Raw genomic sequence first — 25,281 nt, forward strand, 5'->3', positions numbered from 1 at the left:
AAACACGGTTCCACTTCACAATAGTTTTGTGGAGCCATAATGGCCTGAAGCTGTCTGAAAGATTTACTGTCTAAGGACTTTGACCTAAAATAAGATTTACAAGGGAAATTTTTGAGAGTAATATGAAAGCAAGAATGAGAATTACTCAAAGGGAGTGAGGCTGACATGATCAGGAAGGTTTAAAAAAATACAGTAAAAGCCTTAGTTGGTACAGTAGAAGTTTCTTTTTTCAGATCTAACATTGTAGGGGAAAGTGCGTACAGAACATTGCATCAAGATCAAGATAACTTTTAGAGAGATTGCTTCATATCCTGGTGGCTTAACTTCCCAGAGAAAAGAAGAAAAAAAAATCCTTACCACTGGCCTTCCTTAGGAAAGCTTTTTACTGATTTATGGATTGCAGAGGAGGCCACCAAGCAAAAGGAGAGACCCTATTCTCTCTTTACATCGAGAGGCCTTGATGTTTGAGGATACAGCTGCCTTCAGATGCTCAGATAAAAGACACTAAGTGCAAAGTAGTAGTATTATCTACTTATTATCCCACTTATCTGCTTATTCCTTCCTTGAAGTCCTACTTCTGTCTGCAATATCAATCACTTCTCCGTCAGCTTGTCTCACTACAAAGGGAGGATTTGATCCCCTGCTTAGCCCTCCAGAAGCAGCGGACCCATGCAAGACTAATTCATTACACCACCAAGTCCGCAGGACAAGATTATGTGGGGAGTGGGGGTGATATGCTCTTAGAGCACAATGCTTGAAAATGATGCAGACATTCAATCTACCTTTCCATCAAACATGGTCATCTAGGCACTAAACTTGGCATTGAGTAAGCACCAAACACATTAGGGGAGGTCTTGATACTTTCTCCAACTGGTTGGGCAAAATGGCAATGTGAAAGCAACTATTTAACATTATCCAAAAAATTGACAGTCTCAAGTTGGTACATATAGATTGGTGAAATATAGAGTTCATTTCAAGAGATGGTACACAGGCACTTATTTTTTTTTAATAGACACCATCACAGTATACTGCAAATAATCAGGAAAACTGAATGTGAGGCTGGCTCCTTCACCAACTGGCTATGTAATCCAGGGCTTATCACTTCACTTCTCTGAGCTTTGCTTCCTTAACAGTAAAAAGATATTATCTATTAGATGATCTCTAAAGCTGATTCCAGTACCGACATTCTAAGAGAATGCCTACAGTGTTAGGATATAAAGAAAAAGAAGCTGGCTTGCCATTGTATTCAAAATAGGTCTTGCGCTTGGGAAACAATACATAATAGTTTGCGCGAGAGACAAGAAGCACATTAGCGGACTGTGCTGAACTCCCAGCTGACTTGAACTCCTAGATTCATTACAAAGTTTCATTTCACTGTCTTCATTAGCTGTTCTGAGTACATCAAAGAAATGTTTCCAAATCCTTACAATTAGCCATGTAAACAGAAGTACAATTTATCACTTCGCCATCCTCATCAAACAAGGTTTCTGATACACTATCACATCCTACTGAGGATAATATCCTGACTAAAACCATTAGGTTGGGCATGCAAATATTAAACAGGGTTTTGTACAGAGAAAGGTTTCAACACTTTAAGTGAATCAATCAATAAATTTGCTGAATGTTAATGAGACTTGACCCACTGATCAACGTTAGCAGACATTGCCCAGACATTTTCTGTGTTAGTTGAATGAGAGCCAAGATCTCACTCTTTGATAACCAAGCAATCAACCAAACAAATCTTTATTCAGTCCTAAGTAGTGCTGATACTATTGGCTATGCCCAAATATTCAACTCAGGAAGTCTAAACAAGAATCCGTAACAAAAAAGGAGGCAATCATGAGTAATCAAAGAAAGTAAGGGTTCCTTCAATGCCAATCCGCTGATCAATGCTGAAAATATCTTTCATGGTTAGTTTTATTATCTTCTGCAGGTAGGGCACATATGAAACAATGTTAAAGAACATATGTCTTTGGGATTCTATTCTTTCAATTTGGAGCTCCAGAAAAAGAGCCATATTTTCAACTGTTTAACAGTATAAAATATTATAGGTGCCTTTTATTTATTTATTTTTATTTTGTAATGTTTATTTATTTTTGAGAGAAAGAGACAGAGTGTCAGCAGGAGAGGGGCAGAGAGAGAGAGGGAGATGCAGAATCGGTAAAAAGATATTACCTATTAAGAGAGAGGGAGATGCAGAATCGGAAGCAGGCTCCAAGCTCTGAGCTGTTAGCACAGAGCGCGAAGCAGGATTCGAACTCAGAAGCTGTGACATCATGACTTCATCATGGCCCGAGCCACTCAGGCACCCCAGGTGCCTTTATTTAGACATACTACTGACTTGTTCACTAATGAAGTTAAATTGCCTTTAATAACATTTAATTATAAACAAATCCAAAGAGTTAATGTACTTATAATGGCATGAGATATATATTACATGCTTTTGTGAAGATCAAGAGTGATAATGAACATGAAATAACTTTTTTAAACTGTGGAAGGTTATTCAAACAGAAGATATTTTATTTGTTTGTTTTTGATGTATAGGTATCATTTTCTAAATCCATACTGCAGTTAGCTTTGGTTCATTCAAACAAAAACCTCTGACACAGAACATGATTTATACAGTAGAAGTGACAGACTAATTTTGAGAGAAAACTTGCAACATTAAACATTTTGTCCTGCCTAACAATCTTTAGAGATGACTTGGATTAGCCTCCTCAAATTTACATAAACTCAGAGAAAAATGTTCTTCAAAGCAAAAAAGAACAGCCTTCTAGGCACAATACTTTTTGATAACTCCCCAACTGCCCCAACTTCTGTTGTCTGATTCTATCGCAAATTGCTTAACTGATGTCAAAGAAGCATTTTCAATTAATAGTTACACATTCCAGATGAACAAAAAGAGCAGTAGATGGCATATGGAAATGGCAACAGAAAAATCCAATGAGGATGGACAGGAAATTGTTGGAGGGATTGTGTGTAGTTTCAAAATTTCCATCAAGATAATGGCAGAGTAGGATGATTATGTAGTGTCCTTTAGGCTCCGTGGAGCACTCAAATTGCACCGCCTTCTTAGGGAGCTAAAAATTTGATTAAAGAGTTGAGTCCGTTGGACCTCCAAACCAACAAACATTTGCTAAGCCTGAAATAAGGTCAGGCTTTGTAATGTGTTTTACAGAAAAGAAAGTAATGATTCCTGCTTTCTTGGAGCTTCAAGCTTCATGAACAATCTGTCATAATTTATAAATCAGTTTGTGACTCATTATGGGAATAAAATCAATGGTTCCAAATTTTTAGCCTTAAAAAAATGTATTTAGCACTGCCAAATTTAGTGTATAAAGTGAGTGATCAACAAGATGATTCTAATTGAGAGAAGACATAGCATTAAAAGAACAACCTATCTTTTCTTATGTTCCTGATCAGCTTTCTCTGAAAGTGAGTGACAAGGAGAAGGTTCAGCATGGAATTACCTGAGGTGGCCACTGTGAAGAACAGCATGTTTGCATGTCTTAAATAGGTGTAGTCATTAAAAAGTTCTTATTTTTCTTTTGATATGTCCCTAATGGGTAAATATATTTAATATATGTAAGTCATTTATAGTGTATAATTATTATAATCATATTTTCACTCAAAGACCATATTACTTATTCAACTAGTTCAAAACAAGTTATTATGCTTCAAATGAATACCAACTAAGTGGTAAAATACAAAGCAAGGTTCAAACGTAGTTCCGCCATCTACTGGGACATAATCTGTAACCCAAATAGATGGTACAGCTGGTTAGTCAGACATACACCACAGCTAAAATACAGAAACTGATCACCATGTCCTTAACATTGGCTTACATCCAATATTCTCTAGGGGACTGACTAGAGATAACACTGCTTGAAATAAAATTTTGCTTTTATTTTTACCCAGAATACACTTTTACTCTTCTATTCAACCGGATCATCACATAGAATCAAAGTTGTAGAGGATGCCAGACATCTTAATACCTTTAATTCTGAACATTAAAAAAATACACACATGGGGTTCCTGGGTGGCTGAATCGGTTAAATATCTGGCTCTTGATTTCGGCTCAGGTCATGATCTCACAGTTGGTGAGTTTGAGCCCCATGTCATGCTCCACACTGACAGTGCAAGCCTGCTTGGAATTCTCTCTCTCCCTGTCTCTCTGCCCCTTCCCTGCTCTCTCTCTCTCTCTCTCTCTCTCTCTCTCTCTCTCACACACACACACACACACACACACACAATAAATAAATTAACTTAAAAAATGCACACTTCTACAAACAGAATCAGAAAACAACAACTGTGAGCATTTGCTCAGCACTTCTTAAGACTAGGCATGATTCTCATTGCTTTAACTTATATGATTTTTATTTATGATTTTATATTCATTTTAACCTACAAGGGAGGTGCCATTATAATTCACATTTTACAAATGAGAGAAGCAGCATAGACTGATGAAATAACTTGCTGTAAGTCATATAATGAGCTAGGTAGTAGACATGGGCTTTGAACAGGTTTTCTGCAGCCAAATTAACTTGCTTTTGTGCTGACCATGGCATAAAGCTCCTCTGGCCATCTCTGTGCACATGCTTGTACTTCTCATCAATGTCACAGACTAGAAAGTTGTCCATTTATGTGTGTGTGTGTGTGTGTGTGTGTGTGTGTGTGTGTGTGCACACGCTTGTCTTTTCAGGCCTGCATTTAATCCATTACCTGCACCTGAATCTACTTGAACTTTCACCATGGCATCCATATACACTGCCAAATTACATTTTCAGTACGTGCCCTTGTCACAGCCTCAAGTTGAGTCAACCATACAACGACAAGTCATCTGTTATTGGGCAGTAGGTGCTATCGCATCACAGTTCTAATGCAGATGGTAAATTTGGGATTTGGGGTCAGAATTCTTTATTGTTTATGATAAGGAATGAAATTAATTGCTTAATAATAGTGCTTTGACTCTAACATTGGTCTTTCTGGATTTGGGAGCAATCTGATGAATAATTATCTGGAAAAAAATTTTTTTAATGTTTATTTACTTTTGACAGAGAGAGAGAGAGAGAGACAGAGCATGAGCAGGGGAGGGGGAAGGAGAGAGGGAGACACAGAATCCGAAGCAGGCTCCAGGATCTGAGCTGTCAGCACAGCACCGACGCGGGGCTCGAACTCACAGCCACAAGATCATGACCTGAGCCAAAGTCAGAGGCTTAACTGACTGAGCCACCCAGGCGCCCCTCTAGAAATTTTAAAGAAAGTTAAAAACAATAATTTGCAACTACTTCTAATCTTTGTGATTCAAGATTTTTTTTAAAGAAAGAATTACATGATAATAAAAGTTATGACACTACCAAAAAAAAATGTGGATGTTAAAACTGATACAATATTGTAACATCTATATAAAACTACCTCTTAAGTTGGGTTTATTTAAAACAACCCATTGTGTTCTGTATTTGGCCTAATAAAAAGTAAATATTAAAAAAAAAGTAAATATTGGGGCACCTGTATGGCTCAGTCGGTTGGGCATCTGGCTTTGGCTCAGGTCATGATCTCACAGCCCGTGAGTTCGAGCCCTGCGTCAGGCTCTGTGCTGACAGCTCAGAACCTGGAGCCTGCTGTGGATTCTGTGTCTCCCTCTCTCTCTGCTCTTCCCCTGCTCATGCTCTGTCTCTCTCTGTCTCAAAAATAAATTTAAAAAAAAAACATTAAAAACTTTTTAAATTAAATATTAAAAAAATATTGAGCAATACTATTATGATAATCTCTTTCTATTCACTACCTAATTTCATTTTCGAAATAATCACATTAATCCCATGTTATAAAAGAAAAAAAATACAACAACCCTAATGCTTAGGCAGGGTGAGTTATTCAAACACCCACAGTATTTAAACACAGAGTTCAAAGCACTTAGCCCTTGGAATAAATCTCTAACAATAAAATACTACTTGATTTGTTTTATGTGTTGGCATATGACATGAGATTTCATTTTTACAGGTTATTCTAGGAAAACTTTGATATTAAAATTTAGGTATCAAGATGTCTAGAGTTGAATATCAATTATCTCTTTTGTAAGCAAAAAACGGAAGCTAGAGAGTTATAGTGATGTGTCAGGTCACCCAGCTACGTGGTGTAGAATTCAGGACCAGAATTGAGGTTCCCAAATGTTTATGGTAGCACCTTGCTCTCTGCACAATAGCCTATTTTTGTATAGACTGCACAGTCTATTGGAATGTGTGAACCCAGAGTTTCTTTCCTTTTGTAATTCAGTCATAAGGTAATGGCTGGGTTCTATCACCTATCAGACAATGTAGTGTCCTAGACTTTGCATAAGACTCATGGTTTTCCAACCACAAGCTACTCTTCAGCTGAACCTCTTGAGAGATTAGTAAGGCTAGTTTCATTCTGCTGCTACAGAAGAATAATTTGAAATTGAAACCGAACTTCAAATTTGCCAAACCTCAGATGATTCTGGGAATTCTTTCAAAAATAAAACCAGCAAAGAAAATGCCTGTTTTATTCTTCACCATTGAGACTTTCACCAGACAAAGCAAGACACTGAATTTCTGTAACACTCAGAAGAGCATCCCATTACTACTGCATAAATTAAGAGCTTGGTAATCTTCTTTTTCTCTCCCTCTGAAACTATCACAAACTATCCCTATCTATTTAAGGACTGTATACAACCAGAATAAGAAAATATTTTGGGAGTCATTACCACTGTGGGAGTCATTACCATTCAAGGTCTTTTAGTATGACCAAGATGAGCAACCAGGTCAAAAAAGAAAAAAAAAAAGTTAAAAAACCCACCGGTACATCAGTTATTGCCTAAGATGCCATTATACAATGAAGAAAGGTTTTGAAGTACACACTGAAATTTCTGTCATAGATTGAGACCTTTCTATATGTTTGTATGAAAGCGTGATTGCTGCATGGCCAAAATATGTGTCAACCCACAGTTCATATCTTTTGCTTCACACTTTATTATTTGTTAATTTTAAAAGGCCATCAAGGAGAACATATATTTCATATTTTTATAAAATCCCTCCGAGGCTGCAAGGCAAGGAATCGACAAGGCATGCGCGCAGCACGCAGGAAGGATTACATCAAGAGATCTTACTTCCTGTCACCCCAAAGAACAGATGCAACCAAGGGAAAAAGCCTTCTCTTCAAAAGGTGCAAGGCAACTGTTTTCCTAATTGTTCTTATTCTTGTTGTTGTGTCAGGGTGGGGTGCATAGGTTTGTTTGTGCATATTTTAAACCAAAGGAAAGATTTTTGAGTGTAACATTTACCACTGGGTTTTGTTGTTGTGTTTTTGTTTTGTTTTGCACACGATTTATGCTTTTAGAGAGGCTCGTTTTCAGAAGAAATCTGAATGAGGACACAGTGTGTAGAAAGACATTCCAATGAACTGGTTAGGCAAGTAGTTGTTTGGAAGGAACATTGCCTCCGGGCTCAGGAGGCAGATGGAGGCAGCACATTGGAGAAGGAATGGGGGAGTAGCAGGATTTAGTCCCTTCTCTCTCCAGCTCCAGACAGTGTTCATATTCATGACTAATCTTCAGGAGTACAATCCCTCACCGCCCACCTAGCCTCCACGAAAAGCACCGAATGGGAAGTACTCATTTTCTCAAATATGAAAATGTTGCTTTTGTATACTGATTTTTGCAAGTCTCCCATCCCCCTTGCCCTGGAGAAAAGAAGGAAAAGAAAGTCACCAACTCTTTACATTCCCCGCCACATAGTTATTATTTAGAACAGGTTTTGTCATGTGTTTCCAACAGGGCACATTGGTTTATATATGTTTTCACTAATGGTTCTGGAAAATGTGTATGCGCGTGCTGTGGTCCTATCAAAGCCACGCTAAGATACAAAATAAGTTGCAGCAAGACTGAATTCAGAAGCAAGGATTGGCAGTTTGTCTGTTACTAAGGATGAAGGGACTGAGTTATCAACCAGTCCAATTCCCTGCTTTTACACATAAGGGAAATAAGGCTCAGAGGGGGAAGTTGTCTGTCCTTCAACAAAAAGCCAATTAGTGACAGCAGCATGAGGACTAGAAGCCCAGACTTCTGACTCCCAGGCCAGTGGTTTCTCCCTAAACCTCCCAGCTGCTAAAGTTTGAGTACTTTTCACAATGGAAGAGATAGCGGGGTACCTGGGAGGCTCAGTCGGTTAAAGCTTCTGACTCTTGATTTCAGCTTGGGTCATGATCTCATGTTGGTGGGATTGAGCCCCTGTTTTGGGCTCTGCACTGACAGCATGGAACCTGCTTGATAGTCTCTCTCTTTCTCTCTCTTTGCCCCTTCCCTGCTCACACACGTGTTCTCTCTCTCTCTCTCTCTCTCAAAATAAACAAACATGAAAAAAAAAAATTAATGGAAGAGATAGTAAATTTATAAGGTCCACATATGAAATACTAATTTTGGGGCTCCTGGGTGGCTCAATCGGTTAAGCAACCGACTTTGGCTCAGGCCATGATCTCACTGTTGGTGAGTTCAAGCCTCGCATCAGGCTCTGAGCTTCAGGCTCTGGGCTGACAGCTCAGAGCCTGGAGCCTGCTTTGGATTCTGCATCCCTGTCTCTCTGCCTCCCTCCACACCCCCCCCCCTCGCCCCCAGCTCACACTCTGTTGCTCTCTGTCTTTCAAAAATAAATAAGCTTTCAAAAATAAATGAAAAATTTAAAAAATAAAACCCTAATTTTTCTTCCTATGCCAAAGGACCTCCAAAGAACCTAGTTTTACCTGTGATGTATTGATTCTGGAATCTCAAGAAAAAGAGACACGTTGGTTTCCCATTATCAATGATTCACAAAATAGATTGTTTTCCTTCTCCATATTGTTTTTAGTTTTCTTTCTATGTGATCAATTTCAAGTAGCTAAACAGTTTCTTTTTCAAAACCAACTATTGCTGGAAGGCACTTAAAATATCTTGGTTAAATGGGAAGTGGACTATATCCATTTAATTCACTAACAGAGATGGTTTGTGCTGAATCCCTTTGTCCAGGGCAGCCAACATCACTAAATCCATAATGGTCCATTGAAGTTCATATTATAGAAAAATCATCTTGACACCCAACACAGACATCCAAAAGAGAGGAATATTTTTAAAAGCCATATATTATAAGGCTGTCTTAAGTTCTAATTTAAATAAGAGCAGGTAGTAACAGATATTTGAATGAAACATACTCAATTCCAAGACAAATAACATGGGCTTTACGTGTAATTTACTTTCTGATTCACTTTCCTGCACCATGAAGGTACAAAACTGAGATGATAAAATACCCACTCTCTTACTATCTCTTACAGAGGGTGTGGTGAGAAAAGCTTTGAATAATATCATTAAGAGCTCTTCAGCTTTCTTGGGAGGATGATAAGTAGATACAATGAAGAACTGTGTTTTTTTTTAATGTATAGATGAATGATATGTCTCTCCTATACACAAAGAATAATTTTGATAGACGAAAGAGACCAAAATGAAGATCACATCACTGCTGACAATATTTTTTTGATAGGCACCCCGACTCAGCTCATCTATCTGCACAAATGAAGTGAGAGGCTGCACAATGACTGCACAAACTAAATTGGTAAGTCTGTCTGTCTCTGTCTCTGTCTTTCTCTCTAACATGCACATACACAAACACACAGACACATTTAGGTTTTACCTTTTACCAGATGAAGAATCCCATAACCCTCCTAATCAGAAATAATTAATCCAGCTACTGGTTTCATCTGCTTTTTTTTTTAAAAAAAAAAATCTCTATTCTAGCATTTTATCAACATGTTTCTTGTTTTCTAGTTAGTAGCATAGTCACCTTTATCCCTCATGAGGTTGTAAAGTAAAGGGACTCATTTTCATCTTTGTTCCTACTTTAGGAGCTGGCACTTAGTATGTCCTGAATAAATGCTAGGGAAGAAAATGTAGATAAGAAATATTCCTGTAGAGAGACTCAGTCTTAATCCTTACACACCTACTTACCTTGACAGTAAGAAAAGAGTTTGGGGTCAGATGCATGGCAGGCACCTCCACATCTCTAGCCGCCATCTTCTAGTTACCCCTACTCTTTATGCTATAACTGGTTCAGCAAGACCATCAGGTTAGAATACATCACTGTCTTTCTTGAACGACCCCAACGCAACTATATTGTCTATTTCCTTACTCCTTTTCTTGCCTGTTGGGTTCAAGCCAAACCAAAATGGCCTTCCCCCCATTACACAGTTTACCACCTAACTCAAAGGGTTAACTCAAGGGGTCTTGAACTAACAGCTCACATATAGGTTCAGGGAACTTAAAAATAATCATTTGCGTTACTCTAGGTAAAAGCTAATATTCTCCAGTTCTTACATATCGCCATCATTTGCTGTTCTCTTACATTGATGCTTCACACATTTAAACCTGTTCCCTAACTTAGTTCTCACAGCCTGAAATGACTTCTCTTTCTTCTCTTTCACCTGGCCCATATATTTTCTGAGCTTTCAAATAGAAATGAATATCAGAATTCCTGCTGAATTTTATCTATATTCTCCTCTGGTGCTTACCAGTTTCTATCTTGATAAGAGTTGTTTGTATGTATCTCCTGTTTGGTAACAAATTATGAAGTCCTTGGGAGTATAAAATGCTTTGTTTATTCAATAAATCCTCAGAATGTCTCAAGTATAGAAAGCAGCAAATGTTAGCTAAGTGCAGGACCACCGAGCTGCTTAATGCCTAACGGTTATCATTCTTATAGAGTCTGATATGAAGACTGTCGCCAAAGTTATAATGCCCAGAAGTCATTACCAATGACTAAACTCTGGTCCATTGCTCAATATGGGTACCCATTTATTTTCTCATCTATTTATCTCTCAATAGGTAAGAAACAAATATTTTATTTGATATGATTATTGATTGATTGATATTTTGAGAGAGAGAGAGAGAGGTGTGCCTGCACATGTGAGTGGGAGAGGGTTCCATCAACACAGAGCCCAATGCAGGGCTCCAAACAAAGAAGTCTGAGATCATGAACTGAGGTGAAATCAAGAGTCAGATACTTAATCGACTGAGCCACCCAGGTGCCCCAGGTGTGATCATTTAGATCATTTATAACCTAGTTCATTAACTTCATCATTGTCTCCCCTACTGATTTTAAGTTATAGGTAGTGATAGACTAAGCTCTTTTAGTTAAACTTTGCACCCTTAGCAGAGTATGTTGAACTTAGTAAATGATCAGCAAATTCTTGTTGAATTGACAAGAATACAAGCTTTAAAGTATAGTCTTTTTGCCAGGGAAAAGATTCTTATAAACCTACAGTTTTAGAAAACCACATATGATGGGGTGCCTGGGTGGCTCAGTCAGTTAAGCCTCTGCCTTCAGCTCAGGTCATGATCTTGCGGTCTGTGAGTTCAAGCCGCACATCAGGCTTTGTGCTGACAGCTCAGAGCCTGGAGCCTGCTTTGGATTCTCTGTCTCCCTCTCTCATTGCCCTTCTGCCTCTCATGCTCCCTCTCTCTCTCTCTCTCTCTCTTTCTCTCTCTCTCTCTCTCTCTCTCTCTCTCAAAAATAAATAAACATTAAAAAAATTTTTAAGAAAACCACGTATGAGAATTTGTTTAACAACATTTTACTGAGAAGGCACATGAAGCGAACCATTTAATATGTTTAATTTCTTTTTCTCAACTATGATATTCTACATTTTTATTTTCTTAATGGCATAACCCAGCAGAACTTTCCACATGTTTTAAGATGAATGACAGCTAAAACTGTCTATTTTAAAGTAGAGACTGGCCTAGAAGTTCCTTCTTTGTCATTATGGTTCTGTACCCTTGGGCAAGTCACTGTCCACTCAGAGCCGGAGTTCCTCCGCCTATAAAAATACGTATGTTAAATATTGGATTGCACCGTATTTCTCCAACATCAGAATCACCTGGAGGGCTTTATTGAAAGATTGTTGCCCTCCCTCTCCTAGTTTCTGTTTCAGCAGATCTGGAGTGGAACCCAAAATATTTTCATTCTTTACAGTTCTTGATGCTGCTGGCCAGAGACCACATCTTGAGATCTAGGAGTCCATGCAGCTCTGATTTTAATATCATACTAAGATTCAAAACAAGGGATATCAGGGTATCCAATTCCAAAGCTTGTGCTCTAGAGCAGAGAACACTTTACTATGTTAAGATTCCTGAATGAAATGCAAATAACTAATATAAAATGATAGTAATTAAAGTGAAAATGTTTTTTGTAAGTTCTATAAAACCTGAATGGACACCAGAGTAGATCAGCTTAATTTTTTTTTTTATGTTTATTTCTTTGAGAGACAGAGAGAGACAGAGGGCAAGTGAGGGAGGGGCAGAGAGAGGGACACATAGAATCTGAAGCAGGCTCCAGCCTGCTGAGCTATCAGCACAGAGCCCAATGCGGGGCTTGAACCCACGAACCCCGACATCATGAGCTGAGCCAAAGTTGGATGCTTAACCGACTAAGCCACCCATGTGTCCCCAGAGTATATCAGCTTTGAAAAGAAATCTACTTCAAAATTTGATTTAATTTGAAGAAAACTCTATCTAGTTTCAAATGGAAAAAAAAAAAAAAGGGCTAAACAGAGATTACAGCATGCTAGTATATCTTCAAATACTACTTTCTTTCTTTTTTTTTTTTTTGAAATACAAAAATACAAATCCATACCAATTTCACCTTTTCCTACAGCAGTAATTACTCTATTTGGGATTGAAAATTTCCTATTTCCAGATTTATCATATTCTAAAGAGGAACAGCAATGAGCAATCACCACTGAGAACTGGCCACACACAAAATATTGTGTTAATTGCTTTACACATCCCATCTCCATTCTCTAAACAGTTTTTCTGTGGTGGGTCATCAATACCATCATCCTCATTTCACAAGTGGGTGAACTGAAGCCCAGAAACACACCAGAATTTAGCTAAGGTCCTCCAAGTAGTGGATGAGAGATTGGGATTCAAATGCAGGCAGCAATCTCCCTCCAGCTTGAACTCACTACCACTAACTATCTTTAATAGTAGATGGAAAGGCAGGTCTACAAGTCCAGAAAGTTAGGTTTAGTCCAGGGTCAACCATAAACCCTAGTGGAAACACTGGAGAAGTTCAGCCTAATCAACTTGGAGCCTAGTTTTCCTGTCTATTAAAGGAAAGCTGGAGCAGAACTATGTATCATGTCTATAGCTCCTGAGTCTAATATTCTAGAATTTTCCAGGTTTTGTAGATTAAAACTATATTAAATGAACTGGTCACTGAAGGAAAGAACAGGTGACTTACAGCATATTACTTCAGACAAATCATTTTTTCTCTAAGCCAGCATGCTAGGATTTCAACCTCTTCGGTTTTTAAGAGAATGCAAGGTCAGAATCAGCTCCTGTGTTTCTGCTGAAATCCTTTTCTGTTTATCTGCCCTCTTCAACTTTGTCATTGTGAATGCATATACACTAAGCACAGTGTCTTAAGTAACATTGCTGAGGTTACACCAAAGACAGGTGTTAGGGGAACTATTTCCCTGGGGCTATCATTTCCAACTCTCCCTCCTCAAAAACAGAGGGAGGGGATAGAAGGAAAAAGGGTTTCTTTTCAGATTAAACACAGCGACTGCAAACACCTTCCCCTAGGCAATAAATTCTCTGCCGTGCGTGCTGCAGTTTACCCAAACACCAAATCAAAAAGCAAACAGCCCCTTTTGTAAGGGAGGAGCTGTCACCTGTCAACTGATGTTTGTGAATTTCTAGAGAAGAAAAAAGACAGAAAGAAAGAAAATCCTTTCCCTTATTTTATTAAGCAGACTGTTTGTTCAAGGTTTGAAATGCATACTTGTGTTTAGGGTAAAAGTCCCTGGCCTGGCAATCCTGAACAAAGTGGTCCCTTCTGATTGGTTACAGTGCACAAAGAACAGAACAGGACAACAGTCTGCTCTTCTGGGGACCCCTGAACTCTGTCTAATCAGAGTGGATATCAGGCCATCTCATAAGCAACATTAAGGGACTACAAACCCATCTTCCAAAAACTGGAGGGTTTTTTCTATGTGGAATGTATTTTGTCTATTTCGCTTGTTTTTATAGAACGAATAAAAGCTTATTTGGTACAAATTATGATTGATTGAGTATTTTAATGGCAGCAGCCAAGGAATGAGAGCAGTAAAGATACTAAAACAAGGGTTAAGAAGCGCTGCATGGAAAAGGAGAAAATATTATGTACATTCCCATGTTCAGGGCTAGCCCTAGGGGGATAGCTTGCAAATATACTGGGTACCTTTCTTTCATAGCCTTTCTTCATACTGTCTGCATCCCAATGAAGCCTGTCCACCCCACTCATCAGCGCTCCATTCTCCAAGATGTCCTACTCATCTCTAGTCACAACTACCATCCCTTCCACCGATTACAGTCAAAGGTTGTTTAAACACGGACTGTTTCATCTCAATGTGCAAACGGCCAGAATCCCCTTTAGTCACCTAGAAGTATTCACATTTTTTTAAAAGTAGTCTTTCATGCCCAGCGTGGAGCCCAATGTGGGGCTTGAACTCACAACCCTGAGATCAAGACCTGAGCTGAGATCAAGAGTCAGACGCTTAACTGACTGAGCCACCTAAGGTGCCCCAAAGAACCGGCATTTTTTTTGGAAAGAGATTGTATAACCAAAATTGATTTCAAGTTTATAGACACTTTTGCACAGTTGTAGGAGTATAAATCAAAAACAAACTGATGAAAATAAATTTGGTATTATTAACACTGGTGTTAATACAGTTTTATTCTAAGCATCTAGCACAAGAAAACGTTTTATAAATAAATATTCTTAAAAATCTATGAGTAAAGAACAGTTAAATAGATCATTGTAGATTTATGTAATGACATATAAGACAACAATTAAAGCTCTTTTGAAGCTTAGTAAATAAGACAAATAGGTTCACTTCTGAATGCGAGAAAAGTAGACTGGAAAATTTATATATGACGTGATCCAAAAACATCTTAAAAAATCTATTTCTTCAAGGAAAAAAACTGGAAAAAAGACTAAAATTTTATAATTGTTATCATGAAGCTGAGATTATATATGCTTTTGATATTTACTTCTAAAGTTCTTTTTTTATGATTTTATAATCAGAGCAATTCACTAATTTGCATTTTATTATAAAAAGTAATATATATTCACCTATCTCAGAGTTCTTATGAAAAACAGCACAGACAAGTGATAACAAAAATGATTTCTTAATGACTATAATTTTATATGTCAGGAACTTTGAATGAAAGCAAATCAGATAATAAAATAAACATTGTAATTCTCTGAGGCCAATGATAGGTATTATTGTCTATCCATAAAAACGAAGGAAAGGTTCACAGAGATTATCAAGTTAACATGACTAAAATTGGTAAAGACAGAATTCCAATCACAGTGTATCTGACTAAAACTCTCGTGTCATAATTCTGAAGTAATAAACTGTATAGCCCCGTTAAGTATAATGTAGTCATCAAAGTAAAAAAACAAAAAACAAAAACAAAAAACCCTTAAACAAGTCTGCCTACAGTGAACTGTAGTGTTTTTCTAGAAGACCTGACCAGAGGAAGTAGAAATGGGAGAGAAGTGGGACACCTGGAAAGGAACAAGGGAATGCATAGGAGAAACAAAGAGGGTAACAGTGGAGATGTGAAGGTGGTTCTGGAAGCCTGAAGGAGACCTGGTAGGAAGGAAAGGGAAGGAAAATAGGGATGTCTTCTTTCAAGTGAGCTCTTGATATTGGCATCAGACTTGGGGTTGGCAGACACTATTCATGTCAGGTGTCTGGGAGACCAACATTTATAGAAAATAATTCCTGTTTATACGACATAGCAATAATCATACCCTTTCCACCTCTTGAGCCAGGAGGAGGCATGTAGGATAGGAAATTAAGAATTTTTGAGTGATTCATGCAGCAATGTTGTTAACCAGCCCCTTGTAGCCTGACTAGAGCGACCTAATGAAAAATACTTTGTTCACAGAGTATGTTTGTTATAATATATATATGTATGTATGTATGTATGCATATATATTTGTATAATATATATACATACATATATGTATGTTATACATATATAAAAATGTATATATACATATATATTATACATATATACAAATATATATATTATATATATACAAATATATATATACATATATATTATACATATATACAAATATAAAATATATAATATTTTTATTACAAATATGTAATATTATTTGTATATATGTGTAATATATATGTATATATATATGTATACATATATATTACACAAATATATATATTTGTATATATGTATAATATATATAGGTATATTTAAAGAATGAAATTTTGCAAATGAGGACAAAAGATTGGCATATAAAAAACAATCTTGATACAATTCTATAATGTTAGAAAATAGCTATAGGTGTGATTCTGAGAGGGAGAAAAGGTTGAGGGAGGTATAGAGGGAACATTTTTAAACTTACATTCAATAAAAATTCAGCAAATTAGAGCTCTGACATGGTTTATAGTCCTGCTTGGAAAATATAAGTACATATTTTTCTTTGAAAAAAATTCTGATGAACAAAATTGTACATAGAATTCCCTATTCTTCCTGATATTATTCAGTCAGAATTGTAACTTTAGTATGAAGGAAGAGTAACATCAATAGTAAATACCCGGTTCAATAAAATAGACTTATTCTCTTGAGTTCTTTAAAAATACATTTGACAGTTATAAGTAAAACTTATAACATTGTCTGATAGAGTGTTCAATGTACATAGATGTATTTTACATATATTTTATATATACATTTTATATATGTCATATTATATATGACAACATCATGGGGGAGGGTTATGAAACCAATATGTGGTAAGTTTTCTACATTCCATTTGAAGTGGTAAAATATTGATTCTCAATAGACTATAAAAAATTATGACTATAATCCTTAGAGAAACAATTTGAAAATATGCAAAGAAATATAGTCAAAACCAAGATAGAACAGTTAAAAGAAAATACTAAAAATAGGTCAAATGATCTAAATAGTGGTAGAAAAAAGGGAGACAAAAGAGCAATGGAGAAAAAAAACAAACAAAACCTAAATAGTGTGTATGTATACATATATATATATTAATATATATAATATATATGATATATGTATACACATATGTAATATTTGTATATATGCAATATTATATACAATGAAAAAAAATATATATATATACATATATATATAATGAAACTGATATCAATATGCCAATTAATAGAGATTGCCAGAATGGATAAAAAGTGACCCAGCTATATGTTTTCTAGAAGAAACTCACACAAATATGAAACAAAAACAGACAGACTTGAAAGGAGCAAAAGACAAATCCATAATTGGAGTTGAAGACTTCAGTATTCATCTGTCAGTAATCAATAGAACTATGAAACAAAAATAAACAAGGATAGAGAAAAACTGTATAATACCACAAACCAACAGAACCTAATTGACATTTATAGATCAGCGTATGCCCACAGAATATTCACCAAGATAAACCATATCTTGACTCATGAAACAAACCTTAACAAATTACAAAAATTTGCAATCATACAAAGTATGTTTTCTGATCATAATGGAATTAAACCAGAAGTCAGTAAGGGACAGGTAACAGGAAATACCCAAATACTTGGAAATTAAACAGACTTATAAATACACATAGGTCAAAGACAGAGTCTCAAGGGCAAACAGAAAATGCTTTAAACTGAGCAATATAAAAATACAACATATCAACATTTAGTGGATGCCACCAAAGCAGTGTCTCATGGGAAATTTATAAACATAAATACTAACATTAGAACACAAGAAAGATCTCAACTCAGTAATATAAACTTCTAATTTAAGAAACCTGAAAAAAAGATGAGCAAAATAAACCCAATGAAGCAGAAGAAAATGAGACCAGAAATAATAAAGTTGAAAACAGAAAGACAATAGAGAAAAACAGGGAAACCAAAACGCTGAGCTGGTTTCTCAAAAGACCAATACTATTCATAAATTTTTAGCGAGACTGATGGAGAAAAAGAGGACACAAGTTACCAATGTCAGAAATGAACAGGAGGATATTACAGATCCCATAGGTATTAAAAGGGTAGTAAGGAAATACTCCAAACAATTCTGTACAAAAAAAATCAACCCAAAAATAAAATAAAAACGTTGAAAAAAAAAATTAAAAAAAAAATCAAAACTTTGATGCAATTAACCAATTCCTTACAAACCACTATTTATGAAAACTTACCCAAGATAAAACAAATCATCTCATTAGGTCTGTAACAATTAATGAAACTACTTAACGAGTTTTCCAAAAAAGAAATATCCATGCCCAGATGGTTTTATTAGTAAATTCTTCCAAACATTTCATAAGAAATTATATCAATTTTACTTAATCTTTCCCAGATATACATACAGATACCTCACACAAAGCACAAACACAGAAATCATACTGAGGTTCACACGGATAAAACTGGCAAGATGAAAATGACCATGCATCATAATTATTAATACCATCTCTCAATGGTGGGCTTAACCCTCATTTGCTTTAAACTGTAGTTTCTTTCCTATCTATCAGAACCCAAAACATTAAAATTCTACAAAAGTCTACAAAATTCTATCTAGTCTTATCATTTTAGATATTATAAACAATGTCACAATGAAGCCTTCATTTCTGTATAGGTGTGTGTGTGTTTGTGTGCATGTCTGTGTGTGTATGTATGTATGTCAGCATATATATTTGTGTATATACTTATTTATATATTTTAAATTGCTTTGTGAAAGAAATTCCTAGAAGCAGCCTTAAAGGATGAGTGTAAGTACCTTTAACATTTAATAAATTAGAATAGGTAAATTGTTCTCCAAATACGTCAATTTATACTCTTGTCCAAAGTGAAAAGGTTGTCTGTTTCCCAATATCATCAGCACTGGATATTACCAATCATTTAAATCTTTGCTGACCAGGTAGAAGACAATTTATGATAAACAGTGAATCTCATTCTTTGATGTCACATTTTTTTTTATTAGAGAAGTTGAATATTTAATGTCAGTTAAACATATGTGAAGTACTTATACTCTTTGCCAAAGAGCAGGGATTTTATCTTTCTCTTATTTTAGTATCTTTTAAATTTTTATTTTATTTTATTTTATTTTATTTTATTTTATTTTATTTTATTTTATTTTATTTAGAGAGCGTGTGCATGCATGAAAGAGAGAACACAGAACGGGCAGAGAGAGGAGGAGAGAGAGAATCCCTAGCAGGCTTCACACTATCAGCACCGAGCCAAATGCAAGGCTTGAACTCATGATCCGTGAGATCATGACCTGAGCCAAAGTCGAGCCCTTAACTGACTGAGCCACCCCGGTGCCCCTCTTTCTTGTAGTTTTAAATATTTAGGTTGTTAGGGCTATTAAACCTTTGCCATGTGTTATAAAATTTTAAATGTATATTCTGTCCTTTTTTCTATAGAAATTTCTCCTTAGCTAAATGTTTAAGCCTCATCATTTAAAATTTCTAAGCTTTACAGTATAGTATTGTTCATAAGTTGTTTTCATAACAAAAACTTGGGCCTCTTTTCCTTTCCCTGTTTTGGTCAATTTGACTCATAGTTCAAGGCTTAAATAAAAATCTCTGTAACACATTGCCTTCTCTGTAACACATTGCCAGTCCTTCTCAGGCACAATAAATCATTCCTTTTATGTGTGTCTTCAAAAAGTATATACATATGAATACTTTTCCTAAGTAACTTTATACACATTGGCTCATTTGCTACATTAGGGTGTTCTCAAAGCTAGAGACCATGATTTCTTCATCTGTATCACAAAGAACATAGCACACAGTAAGTACTAAGGAAATGTCTGTTGCTAGATCTAGTGTATATATACTTGAAAGCTTATACGAATCTTGGGCCATTTAAGATGTAGGGCAGTATGCTGTGGTCTACGCCTTTCCAAATACAAGCACACTATCTGCTCTTTTGAAATGCAGAGGTGATGAGCTAAAGACTCTTCATGTATATCTGGGATGCTACAATAAGAATTTATAAAAATGGATGGTTTTAGATAATTACCACTCAAATCGCAAGGGAAAAACCCAGTTCAATTATATACGGCTTCTTCTAAAGCACAAAGAGTCAACAAATGCACAAATAAAAGTTATGTAGTTTCCATGAATAATTCCAGGAGAACATTTAAATATTGATGCCATTATCTACCCATTGAAGACATGACAGGCATACTGTGACAGTTTGTAAATAAGGCAAGGCTGAGATGTGAAGTAATATATACTGGACATTAGAATCAGAAGCCAACAGGATCTTGGAAACATAGGCTAAATTATTCTAAAAAAATGAGAAATCCCATTCATCTTCATTTGCTAATTCAATGTAGTTCAGTCTTCAGTGACATTAAAATCATTCTAATGAAGAAGGCACATATATTCTTTGCAATTCAGATTTCTTTGCTAATAATCAGAGCAAAACATTAAGATTCTGTTTCTTGACTAATTATCAAGGTGAAGGTTGTATCAAAAGTCATTAAAGATGGATGACGTTCTCGATTTCACGATTTCTGTCCTTAATAATCTGACATGTTGTTTCATGTCCACAGATTCATATTTCTTGCACAGTGAGAACATCTAGGCTGAGATCCAAAATTTAAAAAAACTTTTACATGTAAAACGAAAGTAACTTATGTGTAGCATTTTGGAACTATTTAGCTATTAACCTATACATAAGTCAAGCAAAAATACGCTATGAAGTAATAGAAGGAAAGAACCTCACCAGTTGCAGCAGCTACTTGTTTGAAGGATGATGTCATTTCAAAAATTTGTGATTTAGAATTATAACAGGACCATATGGATCAATGTTAAGTTGAATGCTCTCAGTTTCAATCAGGTCAGTCCTCCCAGGAGCATTATTAAAAGTCAATTTCAAAGAATCAATATAAAGTGTGTGTGTGTGTGTGTGTGTGTGTGTGTGTGTGATGCTCGGGAAATAATGTTGAACACAAATGGATAATTCTTTTAAATATCAGTACTTCTTAAATAATAGTATCCCTCAACCCATGAAGCAGTGTATTCTTAGGTAGATACTTATCAGGAGAGCAATGGCATCTGTGTAATTTCTTGGCTTTCTCCCCTTCATTCTTCCCATTTTCTTTAAAAAATTTTTTTTTAATGTTTATTTTTGAGAGAGACAGAGACAGAGTGTGAGTGGGGGAGGGGAAGAGAGAGAGGGAGACACAGAATCTGAAGCAGGCATCAGGCTCTGAGCTGTCAGTACAGAGCCCAGTGCGGGGCTCAAACTCACGGACTGTGAGATCATGACCTGAGCTGAAGTCGGACACCCAACTGAGTCACCCAAGTGCCCCAATTCTTTCCATTTTCTAACATCCTGTATAGCTTCCATGTCTCTTACTCAGGTACTGTACTAGGATTTCTCTAAAGTTTCCTTAGCTGATTTGTAAAAGCATCACAATGGACTTTAAATGATGAAGTTTTGCTCGAATAGCAAATCTGGGTACTTTCCAGCAGAAGCAAAAAAACAGTGCAAGTAAAAAATAAATTACCTAAAAAGCATAATGCTTTTGGCACTGACAGACCATAGTCAAAAGGGAAGGAATACAAGAGGCAGATGGGACTGGAAGCATTGCTGATGTGAACGCTCAAGAAGAGAATAACCCCCTGGCTGGAGATATTCTAGAACTGCACTACCCAATATATTACCAACTAGCCACAGGTGGTCATTCAAATTTAAATTAAATAAAGTTAAAATTAAGCTTCTCAGTTGTACCAACCACATATCAAATGCCCAAAGGATACATGTGGCTGGTGACTATTGCATTGAACAATACAGAATATAGAACAGTTACATCATTGAAAGAAACTTCTTTTGGACAGGACTGCTTGAAAAAGAACTTTTGGACTTTATAGATAACTTCCAAATCTCATTTCTTATGACTTCAAAATTTCCTGAGGGTCTATTATGAGACATATACTGAAACAAATACTGAGCATGACAAAATATGGCCCCTGTCCCCTTGAGAGACAGAGAAATAAAAAATGATAATATTTTATAATAGGTAATAGGACTAAAAATATACCTCAGTTGCCTCAGAGGAATGGTCTCTGCTATATGGTGAAGAATGGTGATATGGAAATTTTCCCAGAGAAAATAGAATACACGGTTGTTGAGGGGTAGATAGGAATTGGGTAGAGGGGGAAAAAATCAACCTCCCACCCCCCCCAATAAAAAACCCAAGATGTTTCTAAGGACAAAATTTTTAATAATATAATGAAGTAAACAGCATGACACATTAAAAAAAATCACACGCTACAGTGTGCAAAAGTGTGTGAAATGACAGTCGAAACTGTAAATAAAAAGGCTTGATTCTACATTTTAAGCTTTATATAAATTTGCTCACTTTTATGAGTCCAGGAATCAGAACAGAAAATCCCCAGAGAGAACATACAAAGATAAGTTTGCCTAGGCTCGCACTACCTAGCAAGAGGTGATGTTATTCAGTGAATTGGGGATATCCTAATTTCGAAGCCACTGTCGTATAAGAATTTCCCCCATTTATGTTTAATTATAATACATTCCAAGGCCTTGAGTGACCTGCCTTGGATTTATCCATCAGTCTCCTTTCACTAGCTCAAAGATAACTGAAAAGCGTATTGAGATTAGAATGGAAGAGGCCACTGAAGAATTGCATTTTCTTTTCATCAACTCAGTGACAAAACATCAGTGTAACCACAAAGTTACAACTTCATATTTTTGGTTGTTCCCTCTTCCCTTTCCCGACACACCTTCATCCAATATCAAAAAAAAAAAAAAAAAGTACAATCCAAAGAAAGAAAGAAGTACAATCCAGATAAATACACACACACACACACACACACACACACACACACACACACACACAGAGTGAAAATTCCAGTAACATCTTCTATCAGAAAGGCAAGGCAAGGTATTTTTAAAGTGATTTCCAAGATCATGCCCACATGTGTTCTATGAAATATCCACCTTTTCTCTACCTTTTTTTTTTTTTTGTCCTATTTTTCTAGAAGGGTTTGTTTATTTGTGTGTATGTGTGTGTGTTTACAGGAAAGGCAACAGAATTTGTACGGTGAATAATCATTTAAGAAATAACAAAACAAAACAAGCCCACTAGCACGATGTACTGCACAAATACAGAAAATTTCATCCAAACATTTAGGATAAGTGTCTTTTATTATTATTAACCCATTACACTCCTTTGTATGAGAAACTGAGGCCTAAGGTCACTAGTGACTCAGTGGTAAAGCCAAGAAAACAAAAGTCAAAAAACAAAAACCACCTATTTTATGTATTATTTACCTTCTTTCCCCTTGTTCTATTACTAGGTACTTAAACTTGTGTCTTCACATTGAATTTACTTTCTCCTCCCACTTTAAAGAAGAAGAGTTCCATCCTGCCCTAGTATAGACAGAATTTGGATAGAATTTAGATCTAGACTCTGACTCTAACTGTCTCTTCCCCCTACAAAACCTTGGACTGGTATCATCCTTCCCAAACTGGGATAGACATGAGGAAAGATTCAGATAAAGGATGTAAGGGATTATTCCCAGCCCACATTTCCCACACTAGTGGAAGAAGCACACGCAGTAGGCAGAGTTGATGAAGAGAATCCACAAATGCTTAATTTTCTCTACTGACCACACTGACTTTCTGCCCAATGGCTTAGCCCATTCAGAGCCACCTGCCTTCCCATATGCCACGAAATATAGAGATTTAACAGAGATGTGGATAGCATGGCCCACAGATTATAGGAGAATCTCCTGCCACTCACCCACATGGGGTCACTGAGGTCTGAGTCCTGCATGCGGATACAGTCCATGCTAATCTCAATCTTGTTTCTTGCACCATTTTCTGATGGCTCATCCACAAAGTTCAAGTCAATGGGCTGAACTGAACATATAGGCCTATAATAAAGGACAAACAAAAGGGTGTTAGGCAGGGAATGGGACTAAAACACAAGAACCCAGGGGATAACAGTGAGCTCTCTCAGTTTCAAAGATGGCAGCGCTCATTGGTTGGAGTCAGAAACTCTAGGTTTGAATCGTGGCTCAACCACATGCCGTATGTGTAATCTCAGGCAGTTCAAATCTAAATCCTATTCATAAAATGGGAATCATGATCCTTACCCTTGTCAGAGAATTGCTGGGTGGATGTGGAAGAGAAAGGATGTATCAGGAACTTAGTATTTTATACCCCATCCCTTAGGGTACCAAGTGCCCTGGTATTTCCTCTTAAATTGTTCACTTATCCAAATTCAATAAAGAAGACAATAATCATTTTCCTAGCAAGGCATAAATGACCAAAAAAATTAGTGTTTTACCTCTTCAGGGGGTATTTGTATTGTACCAGCAACTAAGAGTCTTTAAGCCAAAGGAACAGATTTTGAATATCAAGGGAGTCATTGGGGAACCTATTTGGAGGTAGTCAGGAGACCAAAATTACGCTCCAAAATTATACCACCTTGCAATAATGATCTTCATTCAGCATTATAAACTGAATAAATCTGCACTGAATTTTGACACAGAAATACTATTGGAGGAAATACATTTTTCCAACAATATTGACTGATTTTTATTGATTTTAGGAGCACGTCATAGTAAACAATATTTTTATAATCTGCATTTGCCCATTTATAATAATTTAAGTACAATATTTTGTGTTTATTTGATACTTACTGTTCCAGAAAATCCCAGATATGCTGGAAGACCTCTGGACTGAGGAATTCACTTGTCTGTGTGCTCTGGGACATAGTGGATCGGTAATAGCTTTCTTTCCAAGAGAAATGAGCTGGGGTTTCTACGAACCTTAAAAGAACAAAAATGAAACTAGAATTATAGTCTCTGTATTTAGGATATTGAGTATTTAAACTAAAGCATACTCAATCAAGAATAACTCAAGTGCATTTTCAGAACCACGCAGGCAGGTACAGCGAATTTTACAAGTTGCATGAGTGGTGTTTCTTTGGGCAATGTCATGGATCCCATTTTGCCATACAGTTAGACAATCACATCTTCTATCAAGTTATTCTGTAACTAATAATGTTGTTAACACTCTACACTTCCACTATCCAGCATCAATGCTCTGAAGATTTCAAAAAGAAAATAAACATTCCCTCATTAATTCTGACAGCCAGGGTGACCTATTATTAAACTTGTTTTAAAATGACTCAACTGATTATCTGCCCATTCTGCCTCCAGCAGGTAAAAAGTAGAATCAGAAAAC

General features: G+C 36.3%; 1 protein-coding gene across 7 annotated transcripts in view; it reads right to left on the reverse strand.

Moving 5' to 3' along the window:
• TP63 (tumor protein p63) overlaps positions 1–25,281 on the reverse strand; it is a 230,474-nt gene that overhangs the window by 120,638 nt on the left and 84,555 nt on the right. For all 7 annotated transcript variants that reach the window (XM_045502600.1, XM_045502599.1, XM_045502598.1 and 4 more), the window contains exons 2-3: positions 24,735–24,863; positions 23,831–23,963 (exon numbers count right to left, since the gene is read on the reverse strand). In XM_045502600.1, the coding sequence (XP_045358556.1) occupies positions 23,831–23,963; positions 24,735–24,863 (262 nt within the window). The remainder of the gene's footprint in view (positions 1–23,830; positions 23,964–24,734; positions 24,864–25,281) is intronic.

The sequence above is a fragment of the Leopardus geoffroyi genome, chromosome C2, assembly GCF_018350155.1.
Source record: "Leopardus geoffroyi isolate Oge1 chromosome C2, O.geoffroyi_Oge1_pat1.0, whole genome shotgun sequence".
Lineage (NCBI taxonomy): Eukaryota > Metazoa > Chordata > Mammalia > Carnivora > Felidae > Leopardus > Leopardus geoffroyi.